At 41.0% G+C, this 18,023-nt stretch overlaps 1 protein-coding gene across 10 annotated transcripts in view; it reads left to right on the top strand.

The window, feature by feature from the left end:
- Positions 1 to 18,023, top strand: part of CLASP1 (cytoplasmic linker associated protein 1) — a 174,313-nt gene that overhangs the window by 144,623 nt on the left and 11,667 nt on the right. For 6 of the 10 annotated variants that reach the window (XM_086615269.1, XM_086615265.1, XM_086615267.1 and 3 more), the window contains 4 exons: positions 9,404 to 9,554; positions 10,653 to 10,899; positions 11,661 to 11,851; positions 13,546 to 13,674. In XM_086615269.1, coding sequence (XP_086471395.1) covers positions 9,404 to 9,554; positions 10,653 to 10,899; positions 11,661 to 11,851; positions 13,546 to 13,674 — 718 coding nt within the window. Of the gene's footprint in view, positions 1 to 2,516; positions 2,634 to 9,403; positions 9,555 to 10,652; positions 10,900 to 11,657; positions 11,852 to 13,545; positions 13,675 to 18,023 lie in introns of all 10 variants that reach the window. The other 4 variants (XM_086615264.1, XM_086615263.1, XM_086615261.1 and 1 more) reach the window with 2 other exon arrangements.

The following is an 18,023-nucleotide window of genomic DNA, read 5'->3' as shown; positions in this document are numbered from 1 at the left end:
GCGGGCTCTGCTTACCTTGTCCATGCTTAAGTCTTGTACAGGCAGCCTGAGTGCAGTCAGTTGAAGGATTATCTCCAGTTCTTAATGCCAGCTTTGATTTTGAAGATTATACTTTCCTTTGAATTTTTTCTTGATGCATAGATTGGAGGAGTCATATCTAGAGACATATATGTCTTTGGGGCTGGGATGTGTGTAGAAAGTATAGTTTGGGTCCTGTAGTAATATAAAAATGCTGATAAGCATAGCTGCTCTCCTATATTACTAATGGTTTGTGGACAATATCCTCAATATTAATCAGCAGGCTTCATCAATACAGACTTTCTATAGTATGTATGTATGCCATTACCCTTAGATCGCATTACTTCTCCCATATTATGGCCATCACAACTGAATTCCAGATGACTGATTTTTTTATTATTATTATTTTTAATTTTTGTGTGTGTTTATTTGTGTGTATGTGTATTTGAGCTCTCTGGATAGATTTTGAAAGTTTTAGTTGAACTGGACTTTGCTGATGCAAACAGCTAATTTGCCTTTCCAGATGATAACATCTGCTTAGATATCCCCTGATGTTAGTGCCTTCAGAAAGAAAACGTGCTTTCAGGGCCTTGGGCAGAGTCCTTCCTTCTCCTGCTTTTATTTGCTCCATCCAGTTCTACTTCCCAATCACTAGAACATATCCACTGCATCTGTGAGTTACTTCTGCATTTGTACCTGCCTCTTTTTGTCTTGACAGTTTTAACTTTTGAGGAGAGGAGTTACGGAGGACAGAGGTGTTTTCTGAAGAAGAAAAGCAGGGGAGGGCACTTGGGAAGAATGAAAATAGTAGGAAAAAAACTAGGTTTTTGACTGAGAAGACAGAATGTTTCCCGGGCAATGCTCAGATGAATAGCTTGAGTTTGTGTTGGACAGAGAAAATCTTCAGGGAATTAGTAAATGATGTAGTATGACAAAAAGAAAAATACTAAGTTGTGAAGTTCTCCAGTGTAGGAATACCGTTCTGAATGGTAAATGAACTTCTGTAAACTCAAATGTTACATTCAGGTTGTGAATTTTCACTTAGAATTCTGTAGGAATATTTGAAGGAATATCAAATTAATAGGCTTCTCCTACTGTTTCTGCCTTTATTAGTAGCCTAGAAACCTGTGCGTAGTTCCGATTATTAAAAAACCAATTTAGTCCTTCAAAGATCTCTAGAGGAAATGCATCAAAATAAAAGGCTAACAATTTTATTTGGCTATGTAAGTTTATGTGCTTGATTTTTCACTGACAAGAGAAAATACCATTAAAAATAGAATTTGACAGTTTTGGTATTAAGTTGAGCAAGGCAGGACATGGAAAAATAATTAAAATAAGCTGTCCACCTTCTACAATAATGACAAGCCTGTATTGTTTGGTGCCCCGTTTGCAGGTAGGTGAGACCTGAGCTGTGAGAATTCTGATCAGCAGTCTGGGTGTCAGATGTATTTCCGTAATAGTTGCATGAAATAGCTGCGGTTTTTGATTGCTGGTTAATGAGTGAATTTCTTGACACTGCTCTTCAGAGGAGTTTTCAACTGGCTTTGCTGTTTGCACTGAAGCAATTCATGACTTGTTTGCTGCTTCTCATCTTGCAATATCGTTCACTTGCATATAGACAAATGTGACTTTCCAAGACAGTGTACTTAATAGAAACAAAGTGGTGTCCTGAATACTCCACCAGCTCAAGCATCTATATTCTCATTGAGAAGATGATTTTGAATATCTGTGTACCCTAAAGGGAACAGGACAATGCAAAGGTGTTAGACAAATTGGCACGGAGATGGATGCCTTGACTCAAAGGCACAGGATCAAACAGTAACCAGCAGGGGCTTGTGGAAGGCTGAGGAGAGATCTGAATTGTCTTAGAGGCTGGTTTCATCCAGTCTTTCCAGATTTGTCTGCTGAGACCTGGGCCAAATCCCCAATTCGCATGGTATGTTTATGCTCTAGACTGACTTTTGCTTGCTGCATATTTGGGATCAGTTTGAATCTGGTGAAATAGGATCAGACCTTAAGCCCTCCAAAGGTTTTCTAATTGTGTAGCGAGCCAGACTTGACAAGCTACCCTTTGGGTGTCTGATAAAAAAACCCCAACTTTCCTTTCTTCCAGGGAAATCCTGTTGCTCACAAATACCTGCTTAGAGTTTAATACAGATGCGTGGTCAGGGATTTTTCACTTGGAGCATTTTAAGTGTTGTTCGTAGAGGCTATATCCATTTGTAAAATTTACTGGTTAGTACAAGCAGGGACTATTTTTCTGTGAACTGTATGATTATGTTAGGAGTAAAGGTGGAAATGGATAATAAAGGCCAAATCAATGACTGACTTATGGGACTCAGTGGAGTATTCTTGTTTAATTTTGTTTCTATTAATTTTTTTCTCTCTCTCCAAGGCAGCATGACAGCACTAAACCACTCAGATTATAGTTTCTTTTTTTCCCCCCCTCCCTCTTTCTCTGTTTTTTCTCTCTTTTGTTTCTGCTCTGATCACGGCAGTCGATTCTGGGGTTGGAGTGCAGATGGGCTGTCGAAGCACCCCCCTCCCCTTTCTCAGCCTAACTCCATCCCCACTGCTCCTTCCCACAAGACTTTCAGACGCTCTTACTCTCCCAGGTAACAAGCTGCCTGTTAAACCAACTTGTCTGAGGTGTCACAGTATTATTTACCTTTCACACTGTGGGATTTGTTCAAATGGAGGGAATGATTTGCAGAGGCTTTGGTTGGAAAAGGAAGAGAGATGATGATTGCTTTCAGAGAGCAGAAGTGGCAGGCAGGTGCTTGCTCACTGCTTGGGGAAGATGCGACATGCAAGTGGGAAAAAAAAAAGTGGATTTTTCCAGACTCTTCCTCCCTGCCAGGTTCCTGAATGGGTGTATGTTTCACAGTTGGTTTCTAATGCAGAACACAGTTGTTGAGCACTTTCAGCAGGCACTGGCTGCATTATGATAGCACAGGCAGGGTTTTCAACTTGGCTACACTGTGCAGGCAGCACAGGAGCACCTTCAAGCAGGCAGATACAGCTCAGTAATGATATCATATCTGCAGTAGTGAATATCCATAGGACAATGAGGATAAAGTTTGCGTATAGGATTTTACCAGCTGCTTGCACAGTGTGACTGTGGAACATCTTAGAAATTTGTAGTATTGAAATTAAAATTGTCCTTACCACAAGATTTAGAAGTTGTTGATCACTAATTTTGACATCTCCTCTTCCTCCTGTGCTCTCACATTTTGTTCCAATCTGCATACAGATCTTTAATTGGTATACTGGTCTAAAGCTTTGTACTGGTTTTAATCAAAAAAACTTTCTGAATACAAATTTAATTTGTCAGACCTCTATGCTAAATTCCTTGTGTTTTAAGTTTATACCCTGAGAACAGATTTTCTGTATATTTTGTTTCTTCTCACTTAAATATACCTGATACCTGAGGAAGGACTATATATAGTCTTTCCTTGAAGTGAGAAATTCCTAATGAAAAACTATTGGAAGAAAAGCAAACAAATTGTTCTTTGAGGACTCAAAATCTGGGAATCTGTGACATCTGAGAGAGAAAATAGAATCCCATAGCCTGTACCTCTGTGAATACCTACAGAATTAAAACCTTAAATCAATGTTCTGACTCTTGAAGGAAACTAAGATATAAGGTTAAGTTATCAGGGCTCATTGATAGGGCTTTAAACTAGATTCGAAGGGGGAAGGGGATACAGTCTGGCTTGCTGGGACTAAACCTAAGACCTGCACAACATTGTTAATCGGACAATGTCCCAGAGAGTTACGTGGGTATGCTGCACCAGCAGAGGTTGAGTGCGCTATGTTCGGAGATAGGTCAAACACAATGGTCACTGGCCTGCCAGGAGTCGAGGCGGTGACAGGGAGAGGTCAAGCAGGAATCAGGCCTTCTCCCTTCAAGGAAAAGGCAAAGAGATCACTAGCCCAGTTAAAGGGCTCTATACCAATGCACGCAGCATGGGCAACAAACAGGAAGAGCTGGAAGCCATTGTGCAAAAGGAAAGCTATGATATAATTGCCATCACGGAGACATGGTGGGATGATACACACAACTGGAGTGCTGTGTTGGATCGCTACAAGCTCTTCAGGAGAGATAGCCCAGGCAGAAGAGGAGGGGGAGTGGCGCTGTACATTAGGGAGGGTTTTAAATGTCTGGAGATCAGCAATGGTGATGGAAGGGTAGAATGCTTGTGGATCAAAATAAGGGGGAAGGCCAATAGGGCTGGCGTCACAGTGGGAGGCTGCTATAGACCACCCACCCAGGAAGATGATGTAGATGAAATATTCTACAAACAATTAGGGGAAGTCTCGCGATCACAGCCACTAGTTCTTGTGGGTGACTTCAACCTACCAGATATTTGCTGGAATTTTAATACAGCAGTGAGGAAACAGTCCAGGAGGTTCCTAGAGTGTCTGGAAGACAACTTCCTGATACAGCTGGTGAGGGAACCAACCAGGGAAGGCTCCCTGCTAGACCTGCTGTTTACCAACAGAGAAGAACTCATTGACGGTGTCAAGGTTGGAGGCTGTCTTGGACATAGTGACCATGAAATAATAGAATTTTCAGTCATAGAAGCAGTAGGGTGAGGGGTCAGTAGAACTGCTGCCTTGGACTTATGGTGGGCAGACTTCAACCTTCTTAGGAGACTGGTTGTAAGGGCTCCTTGGGAGTTAGTCCTGAAAGGCAAAGGGGTCCAGGAAGCCTGGACAATGCTCAAGAGGGAAATCTTCAGAGCCCAGGAGCAGGCTGTCCCAGTGAACCACAAGATGAGCCGGAAGGGCAGAAGACCAGCCTGGCTGAACAGAGAGCTCTGGCTAGTGCTCAAGAAGAAAAAGAAAGACTATGACCTATGGAAGAAGGGACAAGTCACTCATGAAAACTACAAGGATTCTGTGAGACGATGCAGGGAGAAAATTAGAAAGGCAAAAGCCCAGCTGGAGCTTAATCTGGCAGCTAACATAAAAGACAATAAGAAAGGTTTCTACAAATACCTTAACAGTAAAAGGAGGATTAGGGAGAATCTCCACCCCTTGCTAAATGCAATGGGAGAAATAGTGACTGGGGACGAAGAAAAGGCTGAGGTACTCAATACCTTCTTTGCTTCAGTCTTTAATGGTCAGACTAACTCACTGGGTGATATGCCTCTAGAACCAAATGGTGAAGATGGAGAACTTTATCAAGGTTTCTTTCAAGAGGAAATGGTAAGCGAACTGCTGCACAGCTTAAATGTGCAGAAGTCTATGGGGCCAAATGAGATCCACTCAAGAGTTCTGAGGGAGCTGGCGGAAGTGCTCATCAAGCCACTTTCCATCATTTACCAACAATCCTAGCTAACAGGGGAGGTACCAGCTGACTGGAGGTTGGCAAACGTGACACTGATCTACAGGAAAGGTAAGAGGGAAGACCCAGGGAACTACAGGCCTGTCAGTCTGACCTCAGTGCCAGGTAAACTCATGGAGCAGATCATCCTTAGTGTTATCATGCGTCATGTACAGGACAGTCAGATGATGAGGCCCAGTCAACATGGATTTATGAAAGGCAGGTCTTGTTTGACCAACCTGATCTCCTTCTATGATAAAATGACCCGTTTAGTGAACGAAGGAAGAACTGTGGATGTTGTTTACCTCAATTTTAGCAAAGCCTTTGACACTGTTTCCCATAACATTCTTCTGCAGAAGCTGGCTGCCTATGGCTTGGACGGGTGTATGCTTCGCTGGATCGAAAACTGGCTGAATGGCCAGGCCCAGAGAGTGGTGGTGAATGGAGTTAAATCCAGCTGGCGGCCGGTCACCAGTGGTGTTCCGCAGGGCTCCGTGTTGGGGCCTGTTCTCTTTAACATCTTTATCATTGATCTGGATGAGGGATCGAGTGCACCCTCAGCAAGTTTGCAGATGACACTAAATTGGGAGGTAGTGTTGATCTGCCTGAGGGTCAGGAGGCTTTACAGAGGGACCTGGACAGACTGGATGGATGGGCCGAGGCCAACGGTATGAAATTCAACAAGACCAAGTGCCGGGTCCTGCACTTGGGCCACAACAACCCCCGGCAGCGTTACAGGCTTGGGGAAGTGCGGCTGGAAAGCTGCACAGCAGAGAAGGACCTGGGGGTGCTGGTCGACAGCCGATTGAACATGAGGCAGCAGTGTGTGCGCAAGCAGCCAAGCAAGCCAATGGAATCCCGGCATGTATCAGAAACAGTGTGGCCAGCAGGAGCAGGGAAGTGATCGTCCCCCTGTACTCAGCACTGGTGAGGCCACACCTTGAGTACTGTGTCCAGTTTTGGGCCCCTCACTTCAAGAAGGACGTTGAGGTGCTGGAGAGGGTTCAGAGAAGAGCAATGAAACTAGTGAAGGGTTTAGAGAACTTGTCCTATGAGGAGCGGCTGAGGGAGCTGGGACTGTTCAGTCTGGAGAAGAGGAGGCTCAGGGGGGACCTTATCGCTCTCTACAATTACCTGAAAGGAAGTTGTAGGGAGATGGGGATCGGTCTCTTCTTCCATGTTATGAATGACAGGACGAGAGGGAATGGCCTCAATTTACGCCAGGGGAAATTTAGGTTAGATGTCAGGAAAAATTTCTTTACAGAGAGGGTTGTGAAGTATTGGAACAGGCTGCCCAGGGAGATGGTAGAGTCCCCATCCCTGGAGGTGTTTAAAAACCGTGTGGATTTGGTGTCGAGCAACATGGTTTAGGGACCCTGACAGTGCAGGGTGAATTGTTGGACTCGATGATCCTGAGGGTGTCTGCCAACCAGATGATTCTATGATATCTGTGGAAGAGATCTGTTTTGATTTTTGGAGTTAAACTAGTTCAGAATTTTTTTCCTCCTTTCATTAGCTGACACCAAGGTTTGGAATAATTTGACGTATTTTCCAACCTAGAGCCTGAAAGTGCAAGGAAGTGGGTTACTGTGTACTGCTTGAGGATGCTAAACTGTTGCTTGATTACACATAGTTTGGATTGGAAACTGAATAATAGTTTATGGAAGTAAAACGTGTTTCATGTCAGACTGGAAAACTGCCAAATTGTATCTTGATAAATTCGGAGAGCTGCATTGTTTTAGTGCAGCAGAAGATGGAAAATAATGTTGTGACATCCCTAAACTCTGCTCATCTCTACTCACTTCTTATGCATCCCGTGACTTTCCTCTAGTTTTCTGCATGGGTCTTTTTTTTTTTCCTTTTGTACCTTTTTTCTCCTGAAAGGTGGGTGTAGTTCCATTTTATTTTTATTCCCCCCATCATGTTGTCTGTGAAGTATTCCAGCACACATACTGTCAATAGACGTGTATGTTCACATGTAGAGTTTTCATTCATGTAGAACATAGCCATAATGTGATCTCCTACACAGACTTTCTCTTGACATATGAAATAACTTAGTTCTTTACATTTTTTTTTATTAAAACGTGGTTTTGTGCTTTGAAAAATGCATCAGATTGGTGACTCTGAGGAATTGCCTTAGTCCTTTAACATTGCAGAGTCTTCTGCACTTAGATCTATTCTTTGGTAGCAGTGTAGGGCAAAATTCATCCCTGAGGAAAGAACCGATTTTAGTAGAAGATTTAGTGTCAGTATATCTGTGATTATTTCTTTTTGTGTGACCTTTGGTAAGTCATGTCATCTCTTGGTGTGGATACAATCACATATGTACCACCTTGAGTGACGTTTTCATTGCTCGCTTAAATATTGTATGAAGAACCCCTGAAGATCTATGAATGATACGTGCTCGAGCTCAAAATTAATATTTTCAAGATCATATGAAACAAAGGCTGTCCGATCCCTGCCTGATGCTTATAAAGAATCTAAGAACTGCCTCCACTTTTATCTGGAAAGCCAACACAGTGCATTAGTGTCATTCAGCTGTTTGAGTCCTAAATACTTTTGACTTCTGTAGGTTTATCAACAGCTTTTGTTTTCCGGTCTTGATCTGTTCTTTAAGCTGTTTCTCTTTCTTCCTAGCCTGACAGACGCTGTCTAAAATTGGGGAGTTTTTCTTTGGTTTCTTTGCCAGAATACGTGATGCTGATGCTTGTGTGATCGTAGAGTGAGCGTGTTGCTTGGGAGCCAGGGATTATGGTTATTTTCAGTGTGTTAATCCTGAAGGAATCAGTCAGCACCAATCTTATCCTCTGTATGAAGTTCCTGAGTTTCTTCCAGAAAAAAAAAGTAGTGGTTCTAGATATTTAACATCCTACTTTCAGTTCTAGTGAAAATCATAGCTGTGTACCCAGGATTCAGAGGGATTTTGTTTTTTATTTTTTCCCCACCCACCTCACAGGGAATCTTTCTTTTGTGGAAAAGGAACACAGCGCTCTGTTCAGCCATTGTCTTCCAAGCCCATCCTGTCATCCTTCCCCAGCTATTAAGAAGTAGTAATTTACCCCTGTAGGGAGCCACTTCTTGCCATTTATTGACAAACAACTTCATGTAAATGTCTCGAATTCTTTTGGTTTATTTGCTTCTACTAAGATCTGAGACCCCCCAAAGAAATTGTTCTCAGTTACTGGGTCTCTTCATTAAATTTTTCTTGGAAAACTGATTGTCATGTAAAATGAACTTCTCCTAGATAGAGCAAGACCCTGCCAATAATGCCTTTTCATTTTCTTCAAGCATGTAGGAGCTCGTCATCTTAGCCACTTCTTTGCATGTCATCTGCCCTTGTATGCCAGGTATTTTTTCATGGAACTTAATTTTAGATAACTCAAGGAATCTCAAAACTTGTGTGGTTTTATGCTACTGAGGAACAGACAGACTGCAAGAAAGCATCAGATTTGAGTGAAAGAATTCCCAAAGTTAGGCTCAATACCGAAATGCATCTTTTATCAAGGCATCACATGAGTGGTTTTTGTTTTAGTAATTTGTAAATGAAAATGGGGCATGTTAGACTAAGGTTTAAGTTAAGATGCATTTTCCTTTCCGTCACGTTTGAATCCATTGATAGAATATATTTGATATATTATGAAACTTAAAAGTCATTAATTTCATTTCCACCAGCTGTCACAACCCTTCGAATTCTCATTGTGATTGATTTTTCTTTATTTTCCTTTTTAAATAACACCATTACCATGCTGGGGATAGGGTTTTTTGGTTTACAGAAGCTAGCACACTCAGTGCTGTGGAACGTAACAGTGAAACTGATTTCCCCTCACTTACAGCAATGTAACACCACTGATTTCAGTGGAGCTTCTAGATTTAGCACTGTTTGAGGGGAGAGTTAGACCCAAAGTTTGCTTTGATCCCATCCATGTTTTGTTACAAGTCACTGTTAGAAAGAGTATACCAAATCATCTGTCTCTGACTTCACATTTTTTTTGTTGACATTCAAAAGCGGATTCCAATTTCATATGTAACATTTCATATACGTTTGGTCTTCAGTATGCTGGATTATGACACGGAGAACCTAAATTCTGATGAAATCTACAGCTCTCTTCGTGGAGTCACAGAAGCGATTGAAAAATTTAGTTTCCGTAGTCAAGAGGACCTGAATGAGCCAATCAAACGTGATGGAAAGAAAGACTGTGACATTGTAAGTATTCAGTTGATTAATGTCCCCACATAGATGAAACTTAAAAACAATTATGTTCAAACCTGGCTTTGGATCGTTAGTGTACAAAATTCAGTTATTTCTCCTACGTTCTTACAAGTGTCTTTGGCTTATTGATTGCTAACTTCTTATGACTAAATTTGCTAACTACTTATGACTAAATTACGATGTCACACTAAGGTAGTCCCTTGCTTCCTTCGCAATGTAACCTCTTGTGAAATGTGTTCTCTGGGTTTCTGATGGAGTCTCATGTATGAAGGAAGTGCTAGTGTTCCTCAAGCTCAACATGGCTCAATGATGGCTTTTTCATGGAGTCTGTGTATGTATCAGGTCTGTAACGGGAGATGTTAGTTCTTAAAATTTCCTCACAGGCTTTTATTACTTCATATATAGGAAGGACCTGTAATCACATCGAGCACACAACTCATGATGGTACCTTATGCTGCATGAATGGTTACAGAATTATCTATCATGTGAGGTGCCATTTGTTTTAATTGAATACATGGACTTCAAAATTTACAGGAATCTTAAATGATGATCCTTATGGGTCCCTTTCAAATTGAGATAGTTATGATTCTACGACAGTTTTGGTTCCTATTGGGACAGACAAGTTTAGGTTAGTAGATTAAGTTAACCTTCAAAGATAAAAATTCTTGATCCGATATTTTTCTTCGGGACCCTTGTATTGTTGTTTCACGTTAGCCTGCTAAGCATCCTCCAGGCTCCTCTATTAGTGGATCGTGAAGTTTCGTGAGGAGGGTGTTGCTTTTGCTTCCTTTCCCTTTCTTAGCAAAACAGTCCTGTTCTAGGCTTACAATAATCTTTGCCAGCTTGTACAGTTTTAGCAATATTAACTTTAATTTAGGAATGATAGCATAGCTTTTTGTCCTATCATCATGAGCTATTTTTGGAACAGTTGTAGTTATATAAGAGAAAGAGGTGGTAATCTAAGTGTTACTCAAGCATTACATGTGCGTAAACAATTCAATGCATCTTCATGTTGGTGAGTGAACTCCAAAAAAGCAACAGCTTCCAGAATTTGAGTAGTCTCATGTTTTTTCTGTCTGTTTGATCCCCCAGGTGTCTCGAGATGGTGGCCTCGCTGTGCCTTCCAGCGACATCCGTGGAAGCAGTGACATTGTGGAAGGCGGAAGGATGGCTCTAGATAACAAAACCTCCCTACTTAACACCCAGCCTCCCCGCGCCTTTTCAGGGCCACGTGCTCGAGAATATAACCCCTATCCTTACGTCGACACAATTAACACTTATGACAAGACTGCCCTGAAGGAAGCAGTGTTTGATGATGACATGGATCAGCTTCGGGATGGTTTGTATCTGCATGTCTTGTAAAACTGCAGACAACTTGCTCTGTTCCTGGTATATTTGTATGTGGATAGTGCTCTCAGATACATGCCTGCCCATGCATATGTTATATATTACTTTGCACCTGAGTTGAGGCTTGGAATGAAAATACTCTGTGTTCATGTACCAGCAGATCCTCAATTCATTCTCGATCTGTGGCTATTGAGAAAATGTTATACTGCAGTTTTAACTTTGGTTTGCCTAGAGTTTCCCTCAAACTAGTCCTTAAGCATCTAAATGCATCTGTAGGGACACTGCTTTGGGGACCTTCTACTCTTTATGACTGAAACATCTCGCTCAATTGCTTGTTGTTACTGAGCATTTCACTTCATTTAAGTGATGCTGCACCTTAGCTTTATTCTTTTGCAGCACCCTGCTGAGTCACTGTACTTTGATCTAAAGGTCATACATGTGATCGCTGGTTTGGGTGTGTGTGTCTGGAGAAACTGTGGCGATTCTCATCTTGCAGAAGTAATTATTGGAATTGGATTAAATTCAATAGTCATCTCTTCCTGGTTCATTAGAAGCCATGTGCAGATTCATGAACTGTGTTGTGGACTCAGATGGAACTGTGGACTAGTCGGATTCTCTTGCCTGCTTGATTGAGGCCACCTGAGATTTGATGCATTTTGGGGGGGGCCCCTTGTTAGAGAATTAATAATCTTGGCATCTTTGATCTTTTTTTCCATGTTTCCCCAAATGATTTGCTGCTATTTGTCCTAGAAGTACCCATTGACCATTCAGATTTGGTGGCTGATCTTCTGAAAGAGCTCTCCAACCATAATGAGAGGGTGGAGGAGCGGAAAGGAGCTCTCCTGGAACTGCTAAAGATCACAAGGGAAGATAATCTCGGAGTTTGGGAGGAACATTTCAAAACCATTCTACTCTTGCTACTGGAAACGCTTGGAGACAAAGATGTGAGATACAGATTATTTTTTTTTTTTTTTTTTATCTTAACTCTCCTGTACATTACTTCATGTAGGGTGATAGTTCCTCCACACTAGTTTAAATGAAACCTGCTGCATTTGTACGGCATCTCATCAGTGATGCTGCACTACTTGGTTTTTCTTTTGAAGGTTGGTGACTCTGCTTTTGTTTTCAGTGTGCTCAGTGATTAATTTTAAGCTACTCTGAAGTGTTCCAGTTTTTCCCCCTCCCTCTGGAGTGTTAGTAACAAATAACTATGAAATTGAACTAGAATCAGAAAACATATTATCCTCTAATCTTGTACAATAACTATCAAGATTTCAAAAGTTGTTGTCTTCCGAGTTAGGATGAAGTTAAAGCTCTTAAATATATCATACTCATTCCCCAAAAAAAGAAGACTAAAGGAACCCTAGACTTTTTTTTTTCTCTGTGTGTTAAACATCCAGGCTATTGGATCTTGTGGGATGGGTCTCTGTCTCTTGCAAAAATGTCATCAAGAACAAACTGCTTTTATAGGGGATCTTGTTTTGAAGTATTAAAAAAAAAGCTGCATTATTATCACAGCTTTATATTTGATAGCTGATCAAAGTGGTAATTTACAGGCTAGACTTTTTCCACTTGAGGCTATTTGTTCAGCTTGCAGCACAATGATACTCGGTAAAGGCTCAGCACCCTGCTGTACTTTGACTTCAGAGCCAAGCTCCATCTGAATGTTACAATATTTAGGCTTCAAAGTTCCAAAGCACTCACAGTTCTTCTTTTTCATTTCATCTGATTCAAAATCCGTTGTATTTCTTATGCTCTTTGTAAAACGTGTGATGCACTTTCAGAAATTTTAATCCTGAAGCAGTGTAGGTGGCTGTCATTCTCGGTCATTTGTAGTATAAGCATGAGCTGCTCTAGTCCTGTGTGTAGGATCCTCGTAGCATCATTGCACACATACCAGAAGATATGGGGGCTTTATCTAATATATGTGAATTGTGAGTACTACATGAATTTTGCAGATGAATAGCAAAGGACATGTTTTAAAGGCTGAGTATAGAGTACAGTAAGTATTTCTCTACTGAAATGATAGCATCTATTTGGAGTGGCCACGAGCCAAAAACTTAATATAACAGTTATGAAATTGAAGCAGGTGTTATAAATCCCTTCTGCTAATGATCTTTTGGTATAAAGGATTAACACATAGGTCAGTGACTACAACGACTGACTGTTCTTGAAAGTAATTTCCATAGAGTTACAGGAAGTGTGTCGATTTTACTGCATTAGAACATGAGGAAACAACTGCATTGCATGGATGGAACTCAGTTTGATATCCGCAAAGCTAAGCAAAAGAGGAAGGGCAAAACAAATATCATCTGAGCTTCTTTGTAGATCCATGTAATGCAGGTGTGCTGCTTTGGGTACAAATTTGTACTTCATTGCCAAAACAGTATGAAATTTAACAAAGTAGAGTAATTCACATTCTTTATTGTATGTGTGACAGCAGTCATTTTATGTGAATTTTTGTGCAAAAGCAAGCAAGGAGACCAATTCTGAGTTTTAGTTACATTAATTCCACTGCTTGCTCCACTGGAGCTGGTAGAGTGATACAAGATTTCTGGTGGCATAGAGAGTCATGAGAATTTACTTCAAACTGCAATTTTGAGAGTCAACTTTCTAACGTGGATTTCTCTTGACACAGCATTCAATAAGAGCTCTGGCGCTGCGAGTCCTAAGAGAGATCTTGCGGAACCAGCCAGCAAGATTTAAGAACTATGCGGAGTTGACCATCATGAAAACACTGGAAGCACATAAGGATTCCCACAAAGAGGTGAGTGAGCCTTTTAGTGTTGCTAGTGGGAAAGCAATAGGGACCTTCTGAAGAAATGTAGGAACCGTGAGATTTAGCTGGCAGACACATTGTCCCATCTTGACAGTAGAACAAACTGATATTAAATCTCCCTAATATGAAGAGAGAGGATTTTTATGTGCTGAAGCAGGGAGGAAAAAAGTTGAGTCTGACAGAGCTGTGTAAGTGGATTTGGAGCTATCTGGAATTGTAGGCCACTGTTTAACAACTTCCCAGGATTTCCTTGTTCATTCTGGGAGAAACCAAGACCCTGTAGTAGAAGAGTGCACGTTTAATTATTTTGCACAGCACATTGCACAGGCACTGTGCTCCCTCCGTCTGTATGGGTAAGGATAGGAAATGTCCTGGAGAATACAAAGCCCGTGTTCAAGCAGAATTGTGTGTGAAAACTGAATGGTGAAATTGGGCCACGCTGGAGAACTGGGAACTGATGAGTAACAGGAGGAAATGGACAAAGAGGCTGTGCTGCTGAAAAGAAGCTAGGGCAGAGGAAGAGGCAAAGGGAAGGGTGAATTGCATTTTCCTTTTGCATTAGAGCTCGTATGTAAAACAAAGTATCTTCTGGAGTAAAACAAAAATAAAGGGACATGATGAGAACATTTGAAGTAGCTCAATTCAAATTGCATTTAAAGTCAATCTTTGTAGAATGAATTCCAAGCTGTATCTTTTAATCTACCTTGTGCATGTTGCAAGTTTGAACTAATCCTTGGAAAGTGCTAGGTTAATTTCTCTGTATGTCTGTGATGACTTTGTTACCAAAGTCCTTGCTTTGAAGTCTAAGACACTTATTCTTCTCTGCAACAGGCTTGTCCCAAAGAAGCAATTTTAAGCATTTACATCTGGAGAGCTTTGGCCATGAAAAAGATCTTTGTATACATCAGACTGCTCTAGAGCATTGCTTTACTGGTACAAGGTTATGTTAGCTGAGTGTAGCAGAAACTGTACTGTTTAAAAATCAAAACAGCAAAACAAAATAAAACACACCCTCAGAGAAAGAAACTAACAGGCAGGATTTCTCTAAAATACAAGAGTAGAAAACGTTTAGTCCTTTAGTGAATGAGGACTGCCGTACTCTGCTTACCTTCCTCTCCTTGATTTAGAGCCTTTGCACTCCTGTCATTTTCAGTTCAGAGTAATAAGAAGCAGTTGTAAATTGATTTCCTGATAAAGCAGTCAGACAAAACATAGTGTTCTGAAGGAGTGCCTTTTATTGGCAAGTTTTCCTGGTTGCATACTTCTCAGCTCACCTTGACTCAGTGCCCTTTGTATTTTTTTTCTGAGAGTACTCCAAAACTGCTGTTTCTAGCAGGACCTTTCCAGATTGTCTCTGGCATTGTTTTAAATGCCTCTTAGAACTCGCTATCCTCATGGGAATGGTGGGTTTTAGAAATAAAGCACAGTGTTGAAAACGTGACACTTTATGCCTCTGTACTCCCCACACTGTGTTCTTCATGCGTGTGGTATGGAAAGGTTCTTCAGGATTTGCATGAAGTCTCTCCTGAGGAAAAGCAGAGAAGAAGTCATCTTTTCTACAGAGACACCAAAGCTCAAGCCAGGAATGAAGAGATGTGAGTTTTGGCACTTCTTTTCAGAAGAATAATTCAGAGCTGTATTGCTATCAGCAGGTGGCTGCTGTGCTGTACATAGCATGCCTTTGATTTACCATGGTTTTGCATAGCCTCTTCGTAATTAAAAAAAGATCATATTTGCAACTGCTGCAGTGAGACCTTTGAGTGACAGCTGTTGTTGCAGAATGCTGCAGGTATATTCCTATTTTACTGTCTGGTGCTGAACAATTGTGTATACACAGCTGTATTAAGTGGTGGCATGGTGCTGGATTTTTCGTTCCATGTACGTGTATTTTCTGATCCCTGTGTAAATGGGACTCTCAGAACCACGATGCAGCCCGTGAAAGGCGTTGTCTGTCTGTCAGTAGTTTGAGAATATCAGCATTCATGAAGTTAAAGGTTTCCCAGCCTGCACTTGGGTCCCTACCTGAATTAGACTAAAGATATACCTGGGAATATGCTTTAGGTATTTTTACCTGTAGTTGAGGCTTGCTGATTCAGTTAAGTCTGTGAAAAATTAACTGGGAGTGCATTGGGACATGGCTTAATTCATCAAAATCATAGCCCTGGGCCACAAGGTCTCAAATTCCCATCCTGTGATGGCTCTCCAGCTTGCTCTCACTGCTGATTTCACAGCACTGCTCCCTCCAGGAGAGGTGCAGGAGCTGCTCTTTCACTTAATCTCCCTCTCAGTGGGATCAAGTGAAGATTCACCAGTTTGTGATTGAAGGGCACTTTCAAACAATAGCTAAAGAAGTGAAGATCTCAGCGGTCTGTTCTACAGTTTTGTTTTTCACTAAATCAGAGCGGTGTACTGTCCTTAGACTATGTTAAAAAAAAAAACAAAAAACAAAAAACAAAAAACACACAAACAAAAAAGACCCATCACCCACCAACATCAAAACAAAACAAAACAAAAAACACCAAAAAACAACAAACAACAAAATCTTCCTCTGTACTGTAAAAACTATTTTGAGGAAAGCTGTTCTGTAATTTGGTTAGGAAAGTGTTAATTCTTATGCCAGTGATACCTCAATAAGATGTCACTCTAGGGTTTATTATGTTTCTGAGCTGCTTTTGCCTCGTAGTAGAAGACAGGAGTGATCCTGGTTTTATAGTTTGAGATCCTTTGGCATGCAACAGGCTGCAAAAGTCAGCAGAAGGTGACTGTTCTGAGCAAGCTGTATCTATTTCAATCTTTCTTACCTGATTTTCCCCTTCAGCACAGGGCACTGCTAATTGCCCAAGTTATTGTTCCCATTTTCTGTTATGTATGGTCTGTGGACAACCAGTCTAAAGTGACCAAGCAAAGAGGAAAGAGTTTGAAGAGAAGCGTGGTACAGAATCCTTAATCTCAGGTACTGTCTCCAAGAAGTCGTCGTATTAAGAGGCAGTTTTTTGGAAATCAAGAAGGAGGTTCATTTGTCTTCCTGAATTCCAGTATTGCTGCTGTTCAGCACGGCCAGGAGAGATCAAATAACAAGTTATAACCAATATATTCACTACCCACCAAGTACCACTCCCTCCTCCATTTGAGTGCTGATAACTAGTTAGATTGTCTGAAACAAAAGGATCTGTAGTTTTAGTCCAGATTATATAATTCAAAGTATCAAAGCAGCATTAGCATATTTGGGTATCTTGAGATGCTTGGATTGGCTGTGTCCAAGCTGATGTCTTTAGACAGTTGAATCCTAGTCATGGCTAGAACTTCTCTGCCTTCTGTTGCTGAAGACAAGGTCTAGGATCAGCAGAGCAGCACAGCTAAGAGCACCACTTCTTTTTCCAGGGACACAGGAGAGAGAAACTTGGTACATGGAGTTGAGTGCTGATTCATACCTTGTGAGCGCAATGTAGGAGATTGGCAAAGCACAGACCTCAGTGGAAGTTCAAAATTAATGTAACCTTAGGCTATAGACTAGGAGACTCTGTGTTGGAATCTCTGTTTAGTTTGCAATTTTTAACTTCAGCCTGGTTTTATACTGTTTTTAGAATAACAGTCTGTTCAGTGCTGTTGATTTAATGGAGAGATGTGAAGAGTCAAGCCTGCCTCAGTCGTAACTGTAAATATTTATGGGGGTTGACATGTAAATGCCTTTCACTTACTTTAGGAGCATTAGAACGTAATTGAAGTTGTGGACGGTATTAAATCTTGTTGATTTTTATCACTCTTTGTTTGGAGTTATTTGGAAGAGAACCATCTTTCTGTTACCAGTTAGTTAATATTAACTCATTTGTTCCAGTGTAGTTACTCACCCATAACTAAGGAGAGATGCTGCCTGCTGACCCAATACCATTGATATGACATTGCTTCTCATTCATACCAGCAGAATGAGAATAAGTCCTCATTATTAAGTATATTAGAACAGAAATAGTTCATTATCTTGGGAAATGGTTACAAAGTGAAAATCATAGGATAGCTAATTCCCTGTTTCTGTCTCTGCCACTCTTTTTCTCTTCAAGTAAGCCTGTAGACCTAGCTGATGAGTGTTTTCTATGTGTAAGGAAAGAATATTGTGCCATGTCTTAGATATCCATTTTAGGTCTTTTATCATCCAGAAGGTCTTCAAGCTTAATTGGGATGTAATGTTCTTTGTTGTAACCCTCTAAAAAAGGATGAAAAAGAAGAAATTCACAGCTATGCATTAACTGTTGATAATTGTTACTATCTTGCTGAGGTGCTTTTAGGCTGGCCTCTGACATTTTTAAGATGATTTGCAACTGTCCTCTGATGATGGCATGATC

This window comes from Tauraco erythrolophus, chromosome 8 (assembly GCF_009769465.1).
Source record: "Tauraco erythrolophus isolate bTauEry1 chromosome 8, bTauEry1.pri, whole genome shotgun sequence".
NCBI lineage: Eukaryota > Metazoa > Chordata > Aves > Musophagiformes > Musophagidae > Tauraco > Tauraco erythrolophus.
Note: the sequence above shows the minus strand (reverse complement) of the source record. Positions and strands in the feature narration are given on the sequence as shown.